Raw genomic sequence first — 18,666 nt, forward strand, 5'->3', positions numbered from 1 at the left:
TTCCCAATTTTCCTGAAGGTGACACCCCAGACAGCAGTATGTTTTTAAAAAGCCCCCATTACCTCAAGAAAATGTCTGTACCCAAATTGCAGACCTTATCAGTGAGGACTTGCAAACTACTCAGATGCATGTGAAATTACAACCAATCCATCCAGTCATTCCTCCATATTCACAGAGGTGTTGCTAATAAATGCATCCATGTCAATGCAACAGAATCCCAGAGAAGGATGAGAGAGGAAATGATTTTGTGTATGCATTTTGGACTTTCAGAAAGCTTTTGATAAAGTCCCACATAGGAGGTTAGTCAGCAAAATTAGGGCACATGGTATTGGGGGCAAAGTACTAACTTGGATTGAAAGTTGGTTGGCTGATAGGAAACAAAGAGTAGTGATAAACGGCTCCATTTTGGAATGGCAGGCAGTGACCAGTGGGGTACCGCAGGGATCAGTACTGGGACGGCAGCTTTTTATAATATATGTTAATGATATAGAAGATGGTATTAGTAATAACATTAGCAAATTTGCTGATGATACTAAGCTGGGTGGCAGGGTGAAATGTGATGAGGATGTTAGGAGATTACAGGGTGACCTGGACAAGTTAGGTGAGTGGTCAGATGCATGGCAGATGCAGTTTAATGTGGATAAATGTGTGGTTATCCACTTTGGTGGCAAGAACAGGAAGGCAGATTACTACCTAAATGGAATCAATTTAGGTAAAGGGGCAGTACAGAGAGATCTGGGTGTTCTTGTACACCAGTCAATGAAGGTAAGCATGCAGGTACAGCAGGTAGTGAAGAAGGCTAATAGCATACTGGCCTTCATAACAAGAGGGATTGAGTATAGAAGCAAAGAGGTTCTTCTGTAGCTGTACAGGGCCCTGGTGAGACCACACCTGGAGTAATGTGTGCAGTTCTGGTCTCCAAATTTGAGTAAAGACATTCTGGCTATTGAGGGAGTGCAGCGTAGGTTCACGAAGGCATTTCCTGGAATGGCGGGACTATCTTATGTTGAAAGATTGGAGCGACTGGGCTTGAATACCCTTGAGTTTAGAAGACTGAGAGGGGATCTGATTGAAACATATAAGATTATTAAAGGATTGGACCCTCTGGAGGCAGGAAACATGTTTCCGCTGATGGGTGAGTGCCGAACCAGAGGACACAGCTTAAAAATACAGGGTAGACCATTTAGGACAGAGATGAGGAGAAACTTCTTCACCCAGAGAGTGGTGGCTGTGTGGAATGCTCTGCCCCAGAGGGCAGTGGAGGCCCAGTCTCTGGATTCATTTAAGAAAGAGTTGGATAGAGCTCTCAAGGATAGTGGAATCAAGGGTTAAGGAGATAAGGCAGGAACAGGAGACTGATTAAGGATGATCAGCCATGATCATATTGAATGATGGTGTAGGCTCGAAGGGCAGAATGGCCTACTCCTGCTATTGTCTGTTGATTGTTCAGAGTTTTTTTTCCACAAGCTGTATCCAAACAATTAAGCTTAGGATCTCGTTCAAGTGCATTGTAATGCTGAATTCATGACCTAGCTGCATTCATAGAAACTATATTACTTAACCAACTTCTGGGCATCATGGTGTGTTAGTCTCCTATGTCATGTAGCACAAAACAGATGTTACAACAACAAACAAGAACATTAGTATATATGAAATTACAGCAGGAGTAAACAAACTCCCGCCCCCAAGCCTGCCTCACCATTCAACAAGATCATAGCTGATCTGTGCCAGGCCTCAATTCATCTATAACGCTAGCTCAGCATAGCCATCAATTCTCTGATAGGTTAAAAAAAATCCAGCTCTTCTTTAAGTAAGATCAATAATCTAGCCTCTCCAGCTCTCTTGAGTTTAAGAAGTTTAGATATTCACTACCCTTTGGGAGTAGAAATGCATTAATCTCCATTTTAAATGAGTGTCCCTTTATTCTGTAACTGTGACCCCTAATTCTAGATTGCCTCACAAATAGCAAGACCTTTCCAACGTTTACCCTTTGAAGCCCCCAATAGAAACTTGGATGTTTCACCACCACCAACACCAACCCCCTCCCTGGCCTCTCCCAATTCTTACCTGTTTAGTTGTTCTTGATAAATCAACTGATTCCGCCCAGGAATCAGCCTAATAAATCTCTTTTCAACAGCCTCCAGTATATTCTTTCTTAATTATGAGGACCAAAACTATACACAGTACTCCTCACCCAACTCTCTAATGAAAGGCCAAACTTTCATTTCCCGTCTTAATTATTTGCTACACCTGCATACTAATATTTTGTGTTTCATGTACAAGAGTACCCAGGTCTCTCAGCATTGTACTTTTTTGGGGTCTCTCTTCAGTTAAATATGCTTTTTTGATTCTTCCGACTAGTATATTGCCTCATGCTTTCCTACATTCAACTCCATCTGCAAAGATTTTCCCCACTCACACAAGCTATCTGCATCTCTTTCAGATTCCTTATGCACTCATCACAACATGCTTTTCTACTAATTTTGTAAAATCAGCAAATTTTAATGTATTATACTCTGATCCCTCCTCCAAGTCATTAATATTGATTGTAAATAATCAAGGCTTTAGGACTGATCCTTGTGATATTCCAGTTGAAGAAGCAAGAAAGCTAAGTTTCTTTCCCTCGTGGATCAATACACTTTTTGACAGTGATAAGTATAGCTTGCACTTTATCACTTAAAAAATCAAAGATGTTGTAGATTTTTCCTGTCCAAAGGATAAGGGTCCATAAAGATCCTCTCCTGATCAAGAAATCATGCAATCAGCCTTGTGTCATCTCCAGGAATAACTCATTGTTAATGCATTCTTATTATTTTCTTGATTGCTGAAAAAGAAGAAATCAGGAAGACTGGAGGTTATAATAGAACATAGAGCTGGAGATTTCCTTTAGAACAATGTAAGAATTAATGCTGAATACATATTACATGTTGATTGGTACTTATCAAGAAATATTGGTTAAAGTTTTCCGTGTAAAAACCTGAATGAAAAATTATACAAAAATGCATAATGACCTTCATTTCTGTCTGGTGCTGACTCGATGCCTAATATTAGCATGTTTACATTATTTAAAACATGGTCAATGGAAAGTTTGAACATGGGCCCTAAGACTGCAATCTTCTTCTTTTGGCGGCATGGTATCTCTTCCTTGCTGTCATCTCTTCACGATGCTCTGAACCCCTGCTGACCTTTCTGCCCAGGATCTTGCGAATGCACTTCACCACGGTTTCTCTTCCCAGTGTAATGTCTTTTCCATTGCCAATCACCTGTGATTGTGCTTCAGACTCTTGCCCATCTCTCCATTCCCTCATATTCCTCCAACTTCCTGCAGCCCGCATTCTCTTTCCTTCAACAGTATTGTTCCTCCTCCGTGATCCCACCGTTCTCCTGTCAATCTTTCTCCACCACACTTCTCCCCCAAAGCCTAAGGCCTGACATCCCTCCCCCAGCATGACCTGTCTCCTAGCTGTTGTCTGGCTCACCCATTTCCCTCCCTACCTCCCCATAAACATCATGGTATTTTGACAGATTTGGTGAAATGGAAGGGAATTCTCTTCCATATTAGCAATGAGAATTTTTAAAAGTTTAATTTAAGCTATTTATAGTTTCTTTAGTTTTACAAGTTTAGATGAAGGAAGAGAGAGTATTCATGTGGCATTGTCAGGGTGTCATGCTGAATGTGTATGTGAAAAAATTTCAACAAAAAGAGTAAAAGGAAGGAAAAGCCCAAATTGGTTCTAATGACCATCTTCAATGTTTCACTTTCCTTCTTTTTGCCTTTTTTGATGATGCATCTTTGTTGGTGCCAGGTTCACATTGGCACAGGATATCCATTTCATTGTTGTGCGCTCTTTCCTGTGGAGTGCCATCTACTGCAAGAAGAATGGAAACAGATTGTCTGTGCCACTTGTAGGGTTTGGAACATGTTCAATAGCTGTACATGAAAGGAAGCAGCAGCTTTTGACCAAGAGCAGTAAGTCCAGAATCAGGCTTGACTACCTGAACACAAGCAGAAAGAGAGGCAGTGATCCATCCCAACATGATTGAATAAGAGAAATAGGAAATAGAAGTCTTTGTATGTGTTAGAACTACAATAAGGTCATATAGGGTTGATCAGAAACTGAATGATGTGCAAAATAATTTTGCTTTGGCAATTATGGTGAGGTGAACCGCATTGTTTTGTGCACTGTAGATTAGATCTCCCGCAGAGTGGAAACAGGCCATTTGGCCCAACAAATCCACACTGACCCTCTAATAAGTAACCCACCCAGACCTATTTCCCCTCTGACAAATGTACCTAACACTATGGGTAATTGAGCATGGCCAAGCCACTTGACCTGCACATCTTTGGACTGTGGGAGGAAACTGGAGCACCCAGAGGAAACTAATGCAGACACAGGGATAACATACAATCTCCACACAGACAGTTGCCTGAGACTGGAATCAAACCCTGGTCTCTGACGCTGTGAGGCTGCAGTGCTAACCACTGAGCCACCATGCTGCCCAGCTAAGTCATGGGAACGAGGATGGTAGTCTCCTCTGCAACCTCTCTCCTATTGTCAGTTCTGATGAAGGATCACTGGATTCAAAACATTAACTCTGTTTTTCTATCTACAAATGCTGCCAGTCCTGCTGAATTCCTCCAGCACGTCCTGTTTTGTTTCAGATCTCCAGCAGGTGCAGTTCTTCATTTATAAAGTCAAGGGTAAACATTTATTAATTGACAGCTCTGAGACATCATATCCAGGATCCATTGCACTATGATTTTATGTACAAGATAAAGAGGATTCAAGTGTTCAGTATTACTGCTGAGTATATTTACCCCAAGCATTAACAGAAAATGCAAACTCTTCTTTCCAGATGCTAGAGATTACCGTCATGAGAACCAAACGTGTTCACTATATGACACCTGCACTGTAGATCTTGCACTGAGAGAAAGTGAGGACCGCAGATGCTGGAGAGTCAGAGTTGAAAAGTGTGGTGCTAGAAAACCACAGCAGGTCAGGCAACATCCGAGGAACAGGAGAGTCAATGTTTTGGGCATAAGCCCTTCATTCATCACTGATGAAGAGTTTATGCCCAAAACGTCGACTCTCCTGCTCCTCAGAAGCTGCCTGACCTGCTGTGCTTTTCCAGCACCACACTTTGACTGTAGGTCATGCAGTCTTTTTCAATGATTCAGGTTCCAGCAATCCAACAGTCAGGTACCCATTTGAACAGACGGAAGGTTTGGTTTATTATAAGTTATTCCAAAACGTTCATTAAGTATAAAGGGAAAAAGTTATTCATAAGAAATGGCAGGTCCCAAGTTCAAAAAAATTATGGATAAAGTTAAAAAAATACATACAATATGTGACATAAATTGGGATTTGAACCTTGAAGGGTACAAAACACTTAGGAATGATAAGAAATATGGATGGGTAGCTCTGAGAGATAATTATGGTATTTGCAGAGAGTAATGATACTAGAGAGGGATGTGTGAAGTTCAGGAAATCAAGACATGGAACAGTCAGGAAGAATTGAAAAAATTATAAAGGTAAAAGGTCACTTATGGGAGTATTATACAGGCCCCTAGCAGTAACCACTAGGATAGGGATAAAGAACAAAATCATGAGCATTTGTCAGGAATGCATGGTGATAATCCTGGCAGATTTTAATCTATATATTGACTGGAAAAGTCAGATTGGCAAACATAGCCTAGATGAGGAGTTCAAAGAATGTTTCTAAGAATGGTATATTCTGGAGCCAGCATGAATCAGGCTCTCCTAGACTGTATCATACAAAGAGATAGGATTTATTAATAATATCACAGTGAAGGTTCTCCAGATTACTGCTACTGTAATACAATTGAATTTTACAAGTGTTTTGAGGGTGAGAGGAGTGTATGCAAGAATTTTTAAATGATTCAAATAAAGGCAATTATAATGGCATGAAACCAGAGCTAAGGTGAGTTGGCAAATTATGTTAAGGGATACATCAGTAGAAATTCATTGGCAGATACTTAAGGAGATATTCAGAATAGAAAAGATACATTCCAAACAAGTGAACCAAATTCCAAAGGATAGCCGAAATGTCCGTGATTAACTATCTATGTTAAAGATAGTATCAAATTAAAACATAAAGCTTATAGTTTTGCAAAGATAGATGTCACATCTTAAAATTGGCCAGAATATAACAAAAGTCAAAGAATAAAGACAAAGACTGAAAACTGAATAAGGAGGAGATAAAATGCAGTGCAAAAGAAAAATAATCAGATTACAAAAGTTTCAATAAAAATTTAAAGAAAATAGTTCACAAAATGAGTATTAGTCCTAAATAAACTAGACCAGAGAATTAGTATTGGAAAATAAGGAAATGACAGGTGAATTTAAGAGGTATTTTGCATCTGCCTTCACTATAGAGGATACAATTAACATCCCAGAGTAGCACTAAATCCGGAAGTAGAAGACAGTGAGGAACATAAGAAAAAACAGGAGTAGGCCACCTGGCCCATCAAGCCTGCTTTGCCATTCAATAAAATCATGACTGATCTTTTTGTGGACTCAGCTCCATTTCGCTGCCCACTCACTATGGCCCTTAATTCTTTTATTGTTCAAAAATCCATCTATCTTGGCTTTAAAAACTGCTTCAGTGGGCAGGGAATTCCATATCTTACCTAATCCCTTCATAATTTTTTTTAAGATTCCCTATAGTATGGAAACAGGCCCCTTGGCCTAAAAAGCCCACACTGACCGTCTGAAGAGTAACCTACCCAGACCCATTACCCTGCATTTACCCTTGACTAGCATACCTAACACTATGGGGCAGTTTAGCAAGGCCAATTCACCTGAATAGCATTTCCAAATCACACATATCTTTGGATTGTGGGAGGAGACCGGAGCACCTGGAGGAAACCCACACAGACACACGGAGAATGTGCAAACTCCACACAGACAGTCACCCAAGGTGGGAATCAAACCCGGGTCCTTGGTGCTGTGAAGCAGCTGTGCTAACCACTGAGCTACACCACGTATATGTTTCAATAAGATTCCCCCCTCATTCTCCTAAATTCCAATGAATATAGTATCAGTCTACTCTATCTCTCCTCATAAGCCAACCCTTTCAACTCAACAATCAACTTACTGAACCTCATCTGCATCCCTCCAGTGCCAGTACATCTGTTCTCAAGTAAGGAGACCAAAACTGTACACACTATTCCAGATGTGGCCTCACCAGCACACTATATAGCCGAAGCATAACCTCCGAATTTTTAAACTCCATCCCTCTCGCAATGATGGACAATATTCCATTTGCATTTAAGCTACTCAGGAAAAGTACAATCAACAAAGAAGTTGTATTGAGTAAATTGTTAGACTTGCGGGCTGACAAATGCCTAAGTCCTGATGGACTTCATCCTATGGTCTGAAAAAGAGTAGCTAGTGAGGTAATGAATACATTGGCTTTAATTTTATAAAATTCCCTTGATTCAGGGAGAATCCCATTCAGTTGAAAGGTAGCAAATGTCATTTTTTTTCCCCAGAAACAGAGACAGACAACATGAAAGTACAAACCAGTTAACTTAATATCTGTCATTGAGAAAATGTTAGAAATTATTATTAAAGAAGTTATATCAGGGTACTATAACATATAAGCAGGAAGAGTCAACATGGTTTTATGAAAGGGAATTCATGTTTGACCAATCTGTTGTTGCTCTTTGAGGAGATAAAGATAATTGTGCTATATTGAAAGGGAAACATGTAGTTGTACTATGATTAGATTTCCAGAAGGCATTTGATAAGACAGCATATTCAAGGTTATTGCATAAGATAAATTTGTTGGTGTAGAGAATAGCATATTGACATGGATAGAAGATTTACTTGTTAGCAGAAAGCAGAGGTTAGGTGTAAATAGGTAATTTTCAGTTTGGCAAAATATAATGAATAATGTGCCACAGGGATCGATGTTGGGACTTCAATTGTTTCTCATTTATAGAAATGATATCATTCAACCGACAGAAGGTATCATTGCCAAATTTGTGACCTTATAGAGGTTTGTAAAATCATGAGGGGCATGGATAATGTAAATAGACAAAGTCTTCTCCCTGAGGTGGGAGAGTCCAGAACATAAGGGCAAAGGTTTAGGGTGAGAGGGGAAAGATATAAAAGGGACCTAAGGGGCAACTTTTACACGCAGAGGATGGTGCGTGTATGGAATGAGCTGCCAGATGAAGTGGCGGAAGCTGATACCATTGCAACATTTAAAAGTCTTCTGGATTGGTATACGAATAGGAAGGGTTTAGAGGGATATGGGCCAAGTGCAGAACAGGTGTCCCTCTACCTAACGTCTGAAAATTTAGCCAGAATGCCTTCAGTTCCTTCATCTAGATTGTTAATGTATGAAGTGGAAGCCTTGCAGAATACCACTTGTCACCAGCTGCCATCCTGAGATGGACCCTTTTATTCCCACTCTCTGCTTTCTGTCAGAGAGACAAGCTTCTATCCATGCTAGCACATTGCCTCTGACACCATGAGCCGTTATCTTACTTAGTAGCCTCCTGTGCGCCACCTTGTCAGAGGCCTTCTTGAAGATAACATCCATTGACTCTCATTGGTCTAACCTGCTCAAAAAATTCCAGCAGATTTGTCAGGCATGACCACCCCTTGATGAAACCACGCTGACGTTGTCCTATTTTGCTGTACACTTCCAAGTATTGAGCAATCTTATCCTTCACAATGGATTCCAGGATCTTACCCATGACTGACTAGCTAATCGATCTGTAATTTTCTGTCTTTTGCCTTACTTTTTAAAGAAGGGTGTCATATTAGTCATTTTCCAGTCCTCTGGGACCCTTCCTGTTTCTAGTGATTCCAGAAAGATCACTACCAATGCCTCTCTATCTCTTCAGCTATCTCTCTTAGTCCATCTGGTCTGGGTGATTTACACACCATTCAGTTTTTCTAGCATCTTTTCCTTGGTGATGGCAACCATACTTTGCTATGTCCCCTCACTCTCTTGAATGTTTGGGATATTACTTGTGTCTCCCACTGTGAAGATTGACACAAAGTAACTATTCAGTTCCTCAACCATTTCCTTGTTCCCCACTAATATCTCTCCAGCATCATTTTCCAGCAGCCCAATGTCCACCTTTGCCTCTCTTTTGCCCTTTATATATTTAAAGAAACTCTTACAGTCTTCCTTTATGTTACTGGCTAGCTTACCCTCATATTTAATCTTTTCCTTCCTTATTTCTTTTTAAGTTCCCCTCTGTTGGTCTTTGTAAGCATCCCAATCCTCTGGTTTCCCACTGCCCTTCGTCACATTATATGCTTTTTCTTTTGGTTTCATTCTCTCCCTGCCTTGTCTCATCTTTCTGTAACATGCTTCTTTTTCCTCAGGATGAATCTCTGTTGTGTTTCCTGAACTACTTCCAGAAATTCCAGCCATTGCTGTTCCACTGTCTTTCCTGCTAGGCTCCTTTCCCAGTCAATTCTACCCAGCTTGTCCCTCATTCCTCTGGAGTTGCCTTTATTCAGCGGGAATACAATTTCGTCTGATTCTACCCTCTCCGTCTCACATTGCAAAGTAAATTCAATCATATTATGGTCACTGCCTCCAAAGGGTTCCTTCACCTTAAGCTCCCTTTTCAAGTCTGCCTCAGTGCGCAACACTAAATCCAGTATTGCCTGTTCCCTAGTGAGCTCCAACACAAGCTGCTCCAAAAAAGCCATCCCATAGACATTCCACAAATTCCTTTTCTCGTAATCCACTACCAACCTGATTTTCCCAGTCCACCTGCATATTGAAATCCCCCGTGATCACTGTAACTTCGCCTTTCCTGCACGTTTTTTTCTATCTCTTGGTGTATCTTGCACCCCAGTTGCTAACTATTATTTGGAAGCCTTTTCAACTTTGTGGTTCCTCAGTTCTACTCACAAAGATTCCACACTGTGTGGCCCTACATTCTTTCTTACTATTGATTTAATTTCAGTTCTTACTTCAGTGGTTAGCACTGCTGCCTCACAGTGCCGGAGACCCAGGTTCAATTTCCACCTTGGGCAACTATCTGTGTGGAGTTTGCACATTCTCCCTGTGTCTGCATGAGGTTTCCTCTGGGTGCTCTGGTTTCCTCCCACAGTCTAAAGATGTGCAGGTTAGATGAATTGGTCATGCTAAATTGCTTGTAGAGTTAGGTGAAGAGGTAAATTTAGGGGAATGGGTCTGGATGGATTGCTCTTCGGAGGGTCGGTGCGGACTTGTTGGGCCAAAGGGCCTGTTTCCACACTAAGTAATCTAACCTAATCCTCTTTGCCCACTTGCCTAACTTTTCGATAGGATGTATATTCTCGAATATTCAGCTCCCAATCATTAACTCCTTTCTGCCACCTCTCCATAATGCTCACTACATCGTACCTAGTGACTTCGATCTGCGCCACAAGCTCAGTTACATTATTCCTTATACTCCATGTATTCAGATTTAACACCTCCAGTCGTGTATTAACTGGCCCTCTTCTCATTGTCATTCATTTGTCCAGTGAGCTTGAAGTTTGATTGCTAACCCTTTCCATATACTCTGTCCTATTTGTGTCTCTGCTGGAGATTTTAATAACCTCTCCTGAGTTCTGCACTCTTACCTCCTTCTTCAGTTTAGGTTTTCGAATTTCCCCTATATCTGCATCCGTCCAATTTAGTTTAAAGCCCTGTGTACAGCGATTCACTAGGAGTGTGGTCCCAGCGCAGTTCAGATAAAGATCATCTCATCTGAACAGATCCTTCTTCCCGGTCTCCTGAATTGAAATCCATTTTTCCCACACCAATCTTTGAGCTACACCTTTACCTGTTTAATCTTATTGACCCTGTGCCAATTAGCCCATGGCTCAGATAGTAATCCAGAGATTATTACCTTTTTGCTCTGCTTTTTAATTTAGCTCCTGGCTGTTCATAGTCCCTTACCAGAACCTCTGCCCTCGTTTTATCTATGTCATTGGTACCCATGTGAACCATGACCATTGGATCTTACCCTCCCACTCCAAGTTCCTCTGCAGACCAGATGAGATATCCCAAACCAGAGTACCAGTCATGCAACACAACCTTCTGTACAGTTGATCCTGTTCACAGAGAACAGTGTCTATGCCTCTAACAATACTACCCCCAATTACACTGATATTTCTCTTCTGTCCCCCCCACCCCCACTTCCACTTGAATGGCTTCCTGCACCATGATGCTGCTGCGGTGAGTCAGTTCATCCTCCCTGCATTCCCGTCCACACAGGGAACAACACTCTTGAACCTGTTGGAAAAGGCCAGGGGCTGACGTATCTGTAATTCTACTTCCTGGATCCCTCTACCTGCCTCACTCCTCCTGTCCCTGACCACCAGCTGAATTTGAGTTAGTTAGTCTAAAGGGTGTGACTATCTGCTGAAACACAGCATCAAGGTAATTCTCTTCCTCCCTGATATGTCCCACCTTTTGAAGATCAGACTCCAACTCATTGACTCTGAGCCAAAGTTCTTCCAGCAACCAACATTTATTGTAGACATGGTCACTGGGAACCACAGTGGGAGTCCACCAGCTCCCACATCGTGCAGAAACAACACATCATGTGACCCTCCCTCCATATTTCATTTAATTGTTTTGAGTTGTTTTTCTTAAATTTGTAACTGTTTTTCTATCTCTGCTTATGCAATTTGTGACCAATAAATAAGTTGTGACCAATAAATTAACAAGATTCAGTTTAATACAGATTCAAATTTAGCCAATCAAATCACAGCTTCCTGTGATGTCACTTTTCGGTTTCCCCCTCAGAATCACACTCATACCTTCTCAGGCTGCTCCTACTCAACTCCAATTCCAAATCCACAAGGTAAGGTTATGTATCTCTTACCTTCTTAGACTTCTGTCCATTTGCTCCCACTAAGTTCTAATCCTGATGGCTGTCTTGCCATCTTGTGAATCAGTCTGGTGAACTTTCACTGGACTCCCTCGATAGCAAGAATGTCCTTCCTCAGACTGAGAGATGAAAACTGCACACAGTACTCAAGGTGTGGCCTCACCAAGGCCCCATAATAACGCAGTAAGACATCCCTACTTCTGTACACAAATTCTCTTGCTCTGAAGGAGAGCATGCCATTAACTTTCCTCACTGCCTGCTGCATCTGCATGCCAACCTTCAGCAACTGTTCCATGATGACACCCAAGATTCTTTGTACCTCAACCTTTCCTAAACTGCCACCATTCAGATAATAATCTGCCTTCCTGTTTTTGTGACCGAAGTGGATAACCTAACGTTTATTAACATTATTTTGTATTTGTCCACTCTGCTAATCTGTCCAAGTCACACTGCAGCCTCTTAACATCCTCCTTACAGCACACACTGCCAGCTAAATGCCATATACAAACTTGGAGAAATGCATTAAATTCTTTTCATTAATGTCCTGAGAACAGAATTTGTGAAGGAAAGAAGATTCCTTCTGGTCACCCTTCTATAGGAAGGAAGTTGTTAAACTTGAGAAGGTGCAGAAAAATTTACAAAACGTTGTTTGGACTGGAGGGTTGAGTTATAGGGAGAGGTTGAATAGGCTGGGGCTTTTTTTCCCTGGAGCATTGGAAACTGAGATGGGGGACTAAATAGAGATTTGTAAAATATTGAAGGGCATGGATAGGGTGAATAGCCAAGGTCTTTTTTTCCAGGGCACAGGAGTCCAATACGAGAGAGCATAGATTTAAAGTGAGAGGGAAATAATTTAAAAATGACCCAAGAGTTAATTGTAATGCAGAGGGTGGTGCATGTATGGAATGAGCTGTCAGAGGAAGTGATGGAAGTGGGTGCAATTACAACTTAAAAGCCAGTTGGCAAAATAAATAGGAAGGGTTTAGAGGGATACGGGCCAAATACTGGTAAATGGGACTCGGTCAGATTGGAATATCCATTCACCGTGTACAAGTTGGATGAAGGGTCTGTTTCTGTGCTGTATGAGTAGTTCTGTGGTTTTGACACTTTCTGCCTGAATATCTTCAACAGAAACAGTATCTGTTTCTCAGTATATATTTTTCCTTTGTTCTTCCCTTAGTCAAAACTCGCCTTTAAAGGTTTTTTAATCACAGACTGCTTGGAATTTTGCTGTGTAGTCTGTATGATGATTTGATTGATGGCTGTATACTCAGTTTTATACAGTTTCAACTTACAAAGGTGTCTGCTCCAGACTGATGAGTCATCTATCCAGTTATGTGACCGGTTAGATTTTGGGCTAGACTGTATTGTTTTTAAGTGGAGGCAGTAGCGTAGTGGTAATGTCACTGGACTAGTAACCCAGAGATCCAAACTAATGCTTTGATGTAAGGGTTTAAATCCCACTGTAGCAGATGAAATTTAAATTCAGTAGAAATCTAGAATTAAAAAGTAGACTTAAAGCAACAATGAAATTACTGCCAATGTCATAAAAACCCATCTGGTAAATGAATGTCCTTTTAAAGAAAGAAATCTGGCATCCTTACCTGGTCTGTGGTTGACTCTTAATTATCCAGCAGGTCACTCAGTTCAAGGGTCAATGAGGATGGAAAATAAATGCTGAAACTTTTTGTGAATGACTACAAAAAGAGCTGAGGCAATCAACTTTTCACGTGACCTAGTTGTCAATTTGAATGGCTCCCACTTTGCTTTCTGCTGAGGCAGGAAGAATTGTTATGAGCTTTGGAAGAATGCATGAGTTGCCAACTGCTTGGAAAATTCCTAAATCTTTCCTTCTTTGAAACTGAGACAAAGTTCAGTACGCTTTGAGAAAGTTCACTGTAATAGACACGGCTTGATGTTGCCCTTCATCTTGAAGAGACCTTTTTAAAACTTAATTTCCAATGTACAGACTTTTAAAGCAGAAATGTTCTTCAGTCACATTTTTCTTTAAAACCTATGATATTAGCTTGTACATTTGTAACATTGCTTTCATGTTGCAGACATCTTAGTAGATTTGCTGCCATCTCAATCAGTGATTAGTTAACTGGTGGAATGGATCTCCTCTGATTTTGTTTTTAAATTAGGCAGATTCCATAATGACCCAGCCTGCCATTCTTGTCCAAGTGATGATGGTGAAAATTATCCCAAATATTACAGAATATTGGCAGAAGTGTTCTTTTTTTCCCAGTAACATATTGTGACTCCAGTAACAGCATTCATGTTCATTGAGAGAGATTATTCTCTTCAATAGTTCTGAGAAGAAACTTTAATCAGGAAAGGTTTATGATTAATGACTTCTAATAGTCATTCACTATTTCCAAATTTAACATAAAAGTTAAGAAATATCATACAACATCAAAGTAGAATTAAAGCAGAAATTGCTGGAAAAACCTCAGCAGGTCTGAGGAGAGAAAGCAGAGGTAATGTTTCAGGTCCAGTAACCCTTCTTCAGAACTGATTGTGGCTAGAAAAAGGTTGGTTTCTATGCTGAAAATGGGGTGAGGGAAGGAGGGACAAGTAAACGACAGGTGGATATGGAGCCCAGTGAGGGAAAAACGGTTGGACAGACAAAGAAATGGGTAAATATCAGCGTAGGAGGATGTTTAGCTGCTAATGTGGCTCATTAATGGCTGACAATGAGTTGTTTGTGGTAGCAGCCTGTGTGAATGACAAGGCCTGGTTTGCGGGGATTGGAGTAAGGACATGGGAGACACAGACTGGGCAACCATTTTGCAGAATGCCTAAGTTTTGTCCACAAAATGACCGAGCTTTCTGTTGCCGGCCATCTCAATACACAACTGTCCCTAGCTAACATCTGTCTCAAGCTTGCTCTGTTGCTCCAGTGAACCTCAGCACAAGTTGGAAGAATAGCATCTCGTTTTCTTCTTGGGAACCCTAGAGTTTCTGGACTCAATATCGAGTTTCAACAATTTTAGGGGCGGAGCAACTTCTCCCATGTCCTTAATCCATTTCCCCATACATCAAACCTGTTATCACATGGGCTGCTACCATAAACAATGCACTGTCAGCTACTAATGGTTTTCATTAGCAATTACTGATCCCACCAGCCTGACCTTTGCTCATTTCTTTGTCTGCCCAACTGCTTTTCTCTCTGCATTTCATTTCCCATCTATCGTTTTCTTCTCTCCCGCCCCCCCCCCCCCTTCCCCCACCACTCCATCTTCAACATATATACCAACCTTTTCTGAGTTAAACTCAGTTCTGAGGAAGAATCACTGGACCCGAAATGTTAACTCTACAGATGCTGCCAGACCTGCTGAGTTATTCCAGCAATTTCAGTCATTGTTTCTGATTCCCAGCATCTGCAGTACTCTGGGTTTTTTTTGTCAAAGTAGGAATTTTGGAAAACGCACAGCAGATCTGTAAATGTCTGAGAGTAACACAGATTAATGGCAAATTATTTAACTCTTTATCAGACTCTTTTTGAACAAAATTATTGTTTTATTTAAAATGTTCTACATTTATTGATTGTAAGTTCTAATAATTGTTAATAAATATTTTTCTCTTTTATTGCATATACTGGAAGTAATATGTATTTCTTTTTCAGCGGCACTTGTCTCCAGAGGAATTCTATCGGGTGTTTGGTTTGACTATAGAAGAATTTAACCGTCTCGCACTATGGAAGAGAAATGACATGAAGAAGAAAGCACGGCTCTTTTGATCAGTAAAATATATAAATTTATTCAGGGAAAGTCCATCATGACAAAAAGATCCTACCAGGAAAACAAAGTCTGTACTCAGAACTTGAACAAATCGTACGTTAATTCATCATGGATGAATTAAGAGAACAGCTTTGAGAATGTGTGCAGGCTTACAGGTTGTGTTTCTGCTAACCTTGCATGAAAAGCCGAGTATTATAGCCATTAAACTCTAAGCTTCGACTGTTGTTTGCTGAAAACCCTTAAGAAATAGCTGTCTATTTAACCTATAGCATAATAGGACTGCTTATTAAATGAGGGAGGGAAAAGGGCAGCTTGGGGTTTAGTATCCAAAGTACACTATATCTTGATCAAATATAGCTTAAAAATCTTCCAACTGGCAATAATTTGTTATCACCTTATTGAAAGATTCAGATACTTAAGTACCATTCTAGTGCAATGGTGGATTATTGCTAAAAATTGCTAGTTGATGGGAAGGGAGCTAGCATTGGAAAATGTGAGATTAGTGATTGAAGTAGATGTGAGTTTCATGACTGCTTCTCACAGATAGCTATGGAAGAGTTGTTTGATGCGAATCAGAATAGCAAAGCTGATGCTGCACTTTATTCAAGTATACACAGGCATATACTCAAAATGCTAGCATTGCGTGTAATCTGCTAGATTAGCATCCATTAATATGTCACGAACATTTTTTTCTTAAATGCACATCTAGACTACTCATAGTGACTATATTTTAAAATGTTGCAATAAGATACAGTACTGCATTATGTCTGTGGGAGTGACATGTTAGCTGACTGTTGCTTGCAAGGCTTTATTTATAATCAGTCCAAATTTGGATCTAGATGCTTTTTGTGTTAATGATGGTTGGTGTCATTCCAATTTCAGGCATTTTTTCAGTAAGCTGTAAACAGCCAACCCACTTAAGTTGACATTGTTCTTGAAATTAATTTGAACATATAATTGAATAAGCAACCAAATTTTAATGAAGCTCTGAGAATGGAAAACCATTTTTTTTTTGCCAGAATGCCAATTCAAGGACTGGCTCCTAAGTGCCCAAAATGAAAGCAGGGATGATATGCACATTAATGTTGGGTTGGGACAAACCAGAATGGTCCTTTACCCATGCCTGAAAAAAAATGTTTTTTTTTGTAACCCAATAAAAGTTCTGATGCTGATTTCATATCCTGGCTGCAACATTTGTTTGCCCTAAGCTAGCCAGTAATATCACTCACTGACCTCTGAGTTAAAAAAGACCCAGAACACTCTGAGCAAAGTTTCTAGCTTATATAAATGTGAATGAACATCCCATTGTTGTTACCAGTCCTCAAATCTCCAACCGCTAGGACTGGACCCCATTCCTGTCTTCTGATCCACCCACCCAAGCTCCAACCTCGAGTCTCATAGTCCACCAAAAAATCCAGTTCCATGATCAGCAGGCCATCTGATGGAGCCATGTGATTCACCCTTCCACTTCAATTCCTTATAATCACCAATGTTAATCACTCTGCCACTGTTAGCTGTGTCTTCAGCTGTCCCACTAGACCCTGGAATTCTCCCACCACCTCACAAGCCTCCCCATCTCTCTTCAGTTTGATAATCATTTAAACCTACCCCATCTTCATCTATCATATCATGTGATTTGGAGTCAAATTTTGTTTGATAATGATTTTATGAAGCACTTCGGAATGTTTTACTACTATAAAGATGTATAAATGCATAATGTTACTATTGCTGTGTCTACCGACAATTCACACTTTCACACTACTATTGCACATGGACTTATAGCACTAAGCAGGCACTGATTTGCCAGTCTAAATAGAGAGAGGCCGCAGGACAGTGTGTGTTGAAAACAATACTATCATTGCTCTGCTCTTCTTAAATGATAGGGTAATGATGTATTAGTTACATAATCTGGAAGAGGTTAATGCTGACATGAGTGCTTCAAACTGAAAATAATTTTATTTAACACTTCAAACAATTTTTTTTACTTCACTGAACATTTCAAGATATCCCATTTCTTTCTAAATTCAGTTATGTGGAATATCTGCCCCAAAACTTCTCAATCTCTGAACTGCTCATATACTTTAATCTTTTTTTCTAAATGCCAAGAGCTTAGTCGAAAGATTATTTTTGCTTTTAGTCAATGTATACAGTGAGCACCAGAAGAATACTAGAAGTTTATTTTGAAAACTCAGAATTGCTACATGTCTGTGGTTCACTGCAGTGAATATTGAATGAGTTATAAATTATTTTAATAATTGCATTTTCCATTGCAAAGGTTTTGGACTTTACTTCCTGGTGACAACAAGAAAAGAAAGATCACTTCTGCAGTCCATGGTTGGAAGAGGTGATCTTTGCAAATTTGTTCTGGTGCTTGGAGCCTGGCTCAATGCCAAGACACATTGAGATTTTGGGCATACTGCCCATGATGGTCAGACTATTAAAAGGCTTTAAAACAAGCAATCCATAAAATTACTCCTTCATAATTGTTTTGAAATATTTACAGAGCATACAAAAAAGAACACTAACACAATACATGTGTTTAGATCATGCTTTGGTGTTTATTTCTGTCTGTAACAAATCAAAAAAACAAAGGCAAGAATTAAAAACTGTAAACACAATGTAAACATTTTACCACCAGCCAGGATCACAGCGCCATTAGTCATGGAGTAGCTGTTTCCAACTTCCAGTGCCTGAATTTTTATAAGTTTTTATTTCAGAATTTGCTAAATTCATGAATTAGAGGTACCTTAAAGAATAATTTATTGAAGATACTTACCAAGCAGTTGGAAATTCTTGGATGAACATTTTGCATTGATTCTGCGAGCTCTTACTTCTATCAGTTGTAACCAAGTTTCATTGGTGTAATCACAAGATGTTTGTTTTGCACAGGATCTATTTTAGAGGAGCTTGTATGAGTTTCAGATATTTCAAATTTCCAATTAATTACAATAAATAGATTAAAGCCCCAATCTATGTACCTGAATGTTTTTATTTAATACTCATCAATAATTCAAGAGCAATTGTGAATAGGTACATACCACAAATTGTAGTGGGTTTTCA

The 18,666-nt window shown here is 40.0% G+C and overlaps 1 protein-coding gene across 1 annotated transcript in view; it reads left to right on the forward strand.

The window, feature by feature from the left end:
- ablim2 (actin binding LIM protein family, member 2) overlaps nt 1–17,645 on the forward strand; it is a 393,205-nt gene extending 375,560 nt beyond the window's left edge. Inside the window, exon 21 of the mRNA XM_060832673.1 lies at nt 15,492–17,645. Within this exon, the coding sequence (XP_060688656.1) occupies nt 15,492–15,605 (114 nt within the window). The 3' untranslated portion in view covers nt 15,606–17,645. The remainder of the gene's footprint in view (nt 1–15,491) is intronic.
- The last annotated feature ends 1,021 nt before the right edge of the window (nt 17,646–18,666 follow it).

The sequence above is a fragment of the Hemiscyllium ocellatum genome, chromosome 1, assembly GCF_020745735.1.
Source record: "Hemiscyllium ocellatum isolate sHemOce1 chromosome 1, sHemOce1.pat.X.cur, whole genome shotgun sequence".
Taxonomy (NCBI): Eukaryota; Metazoa; Chordata; class Chondrichthyes; order Orectolobiformes; family Hemiscylliidae; genus Hemiscyllium; species Hemiscyllium ocellatum.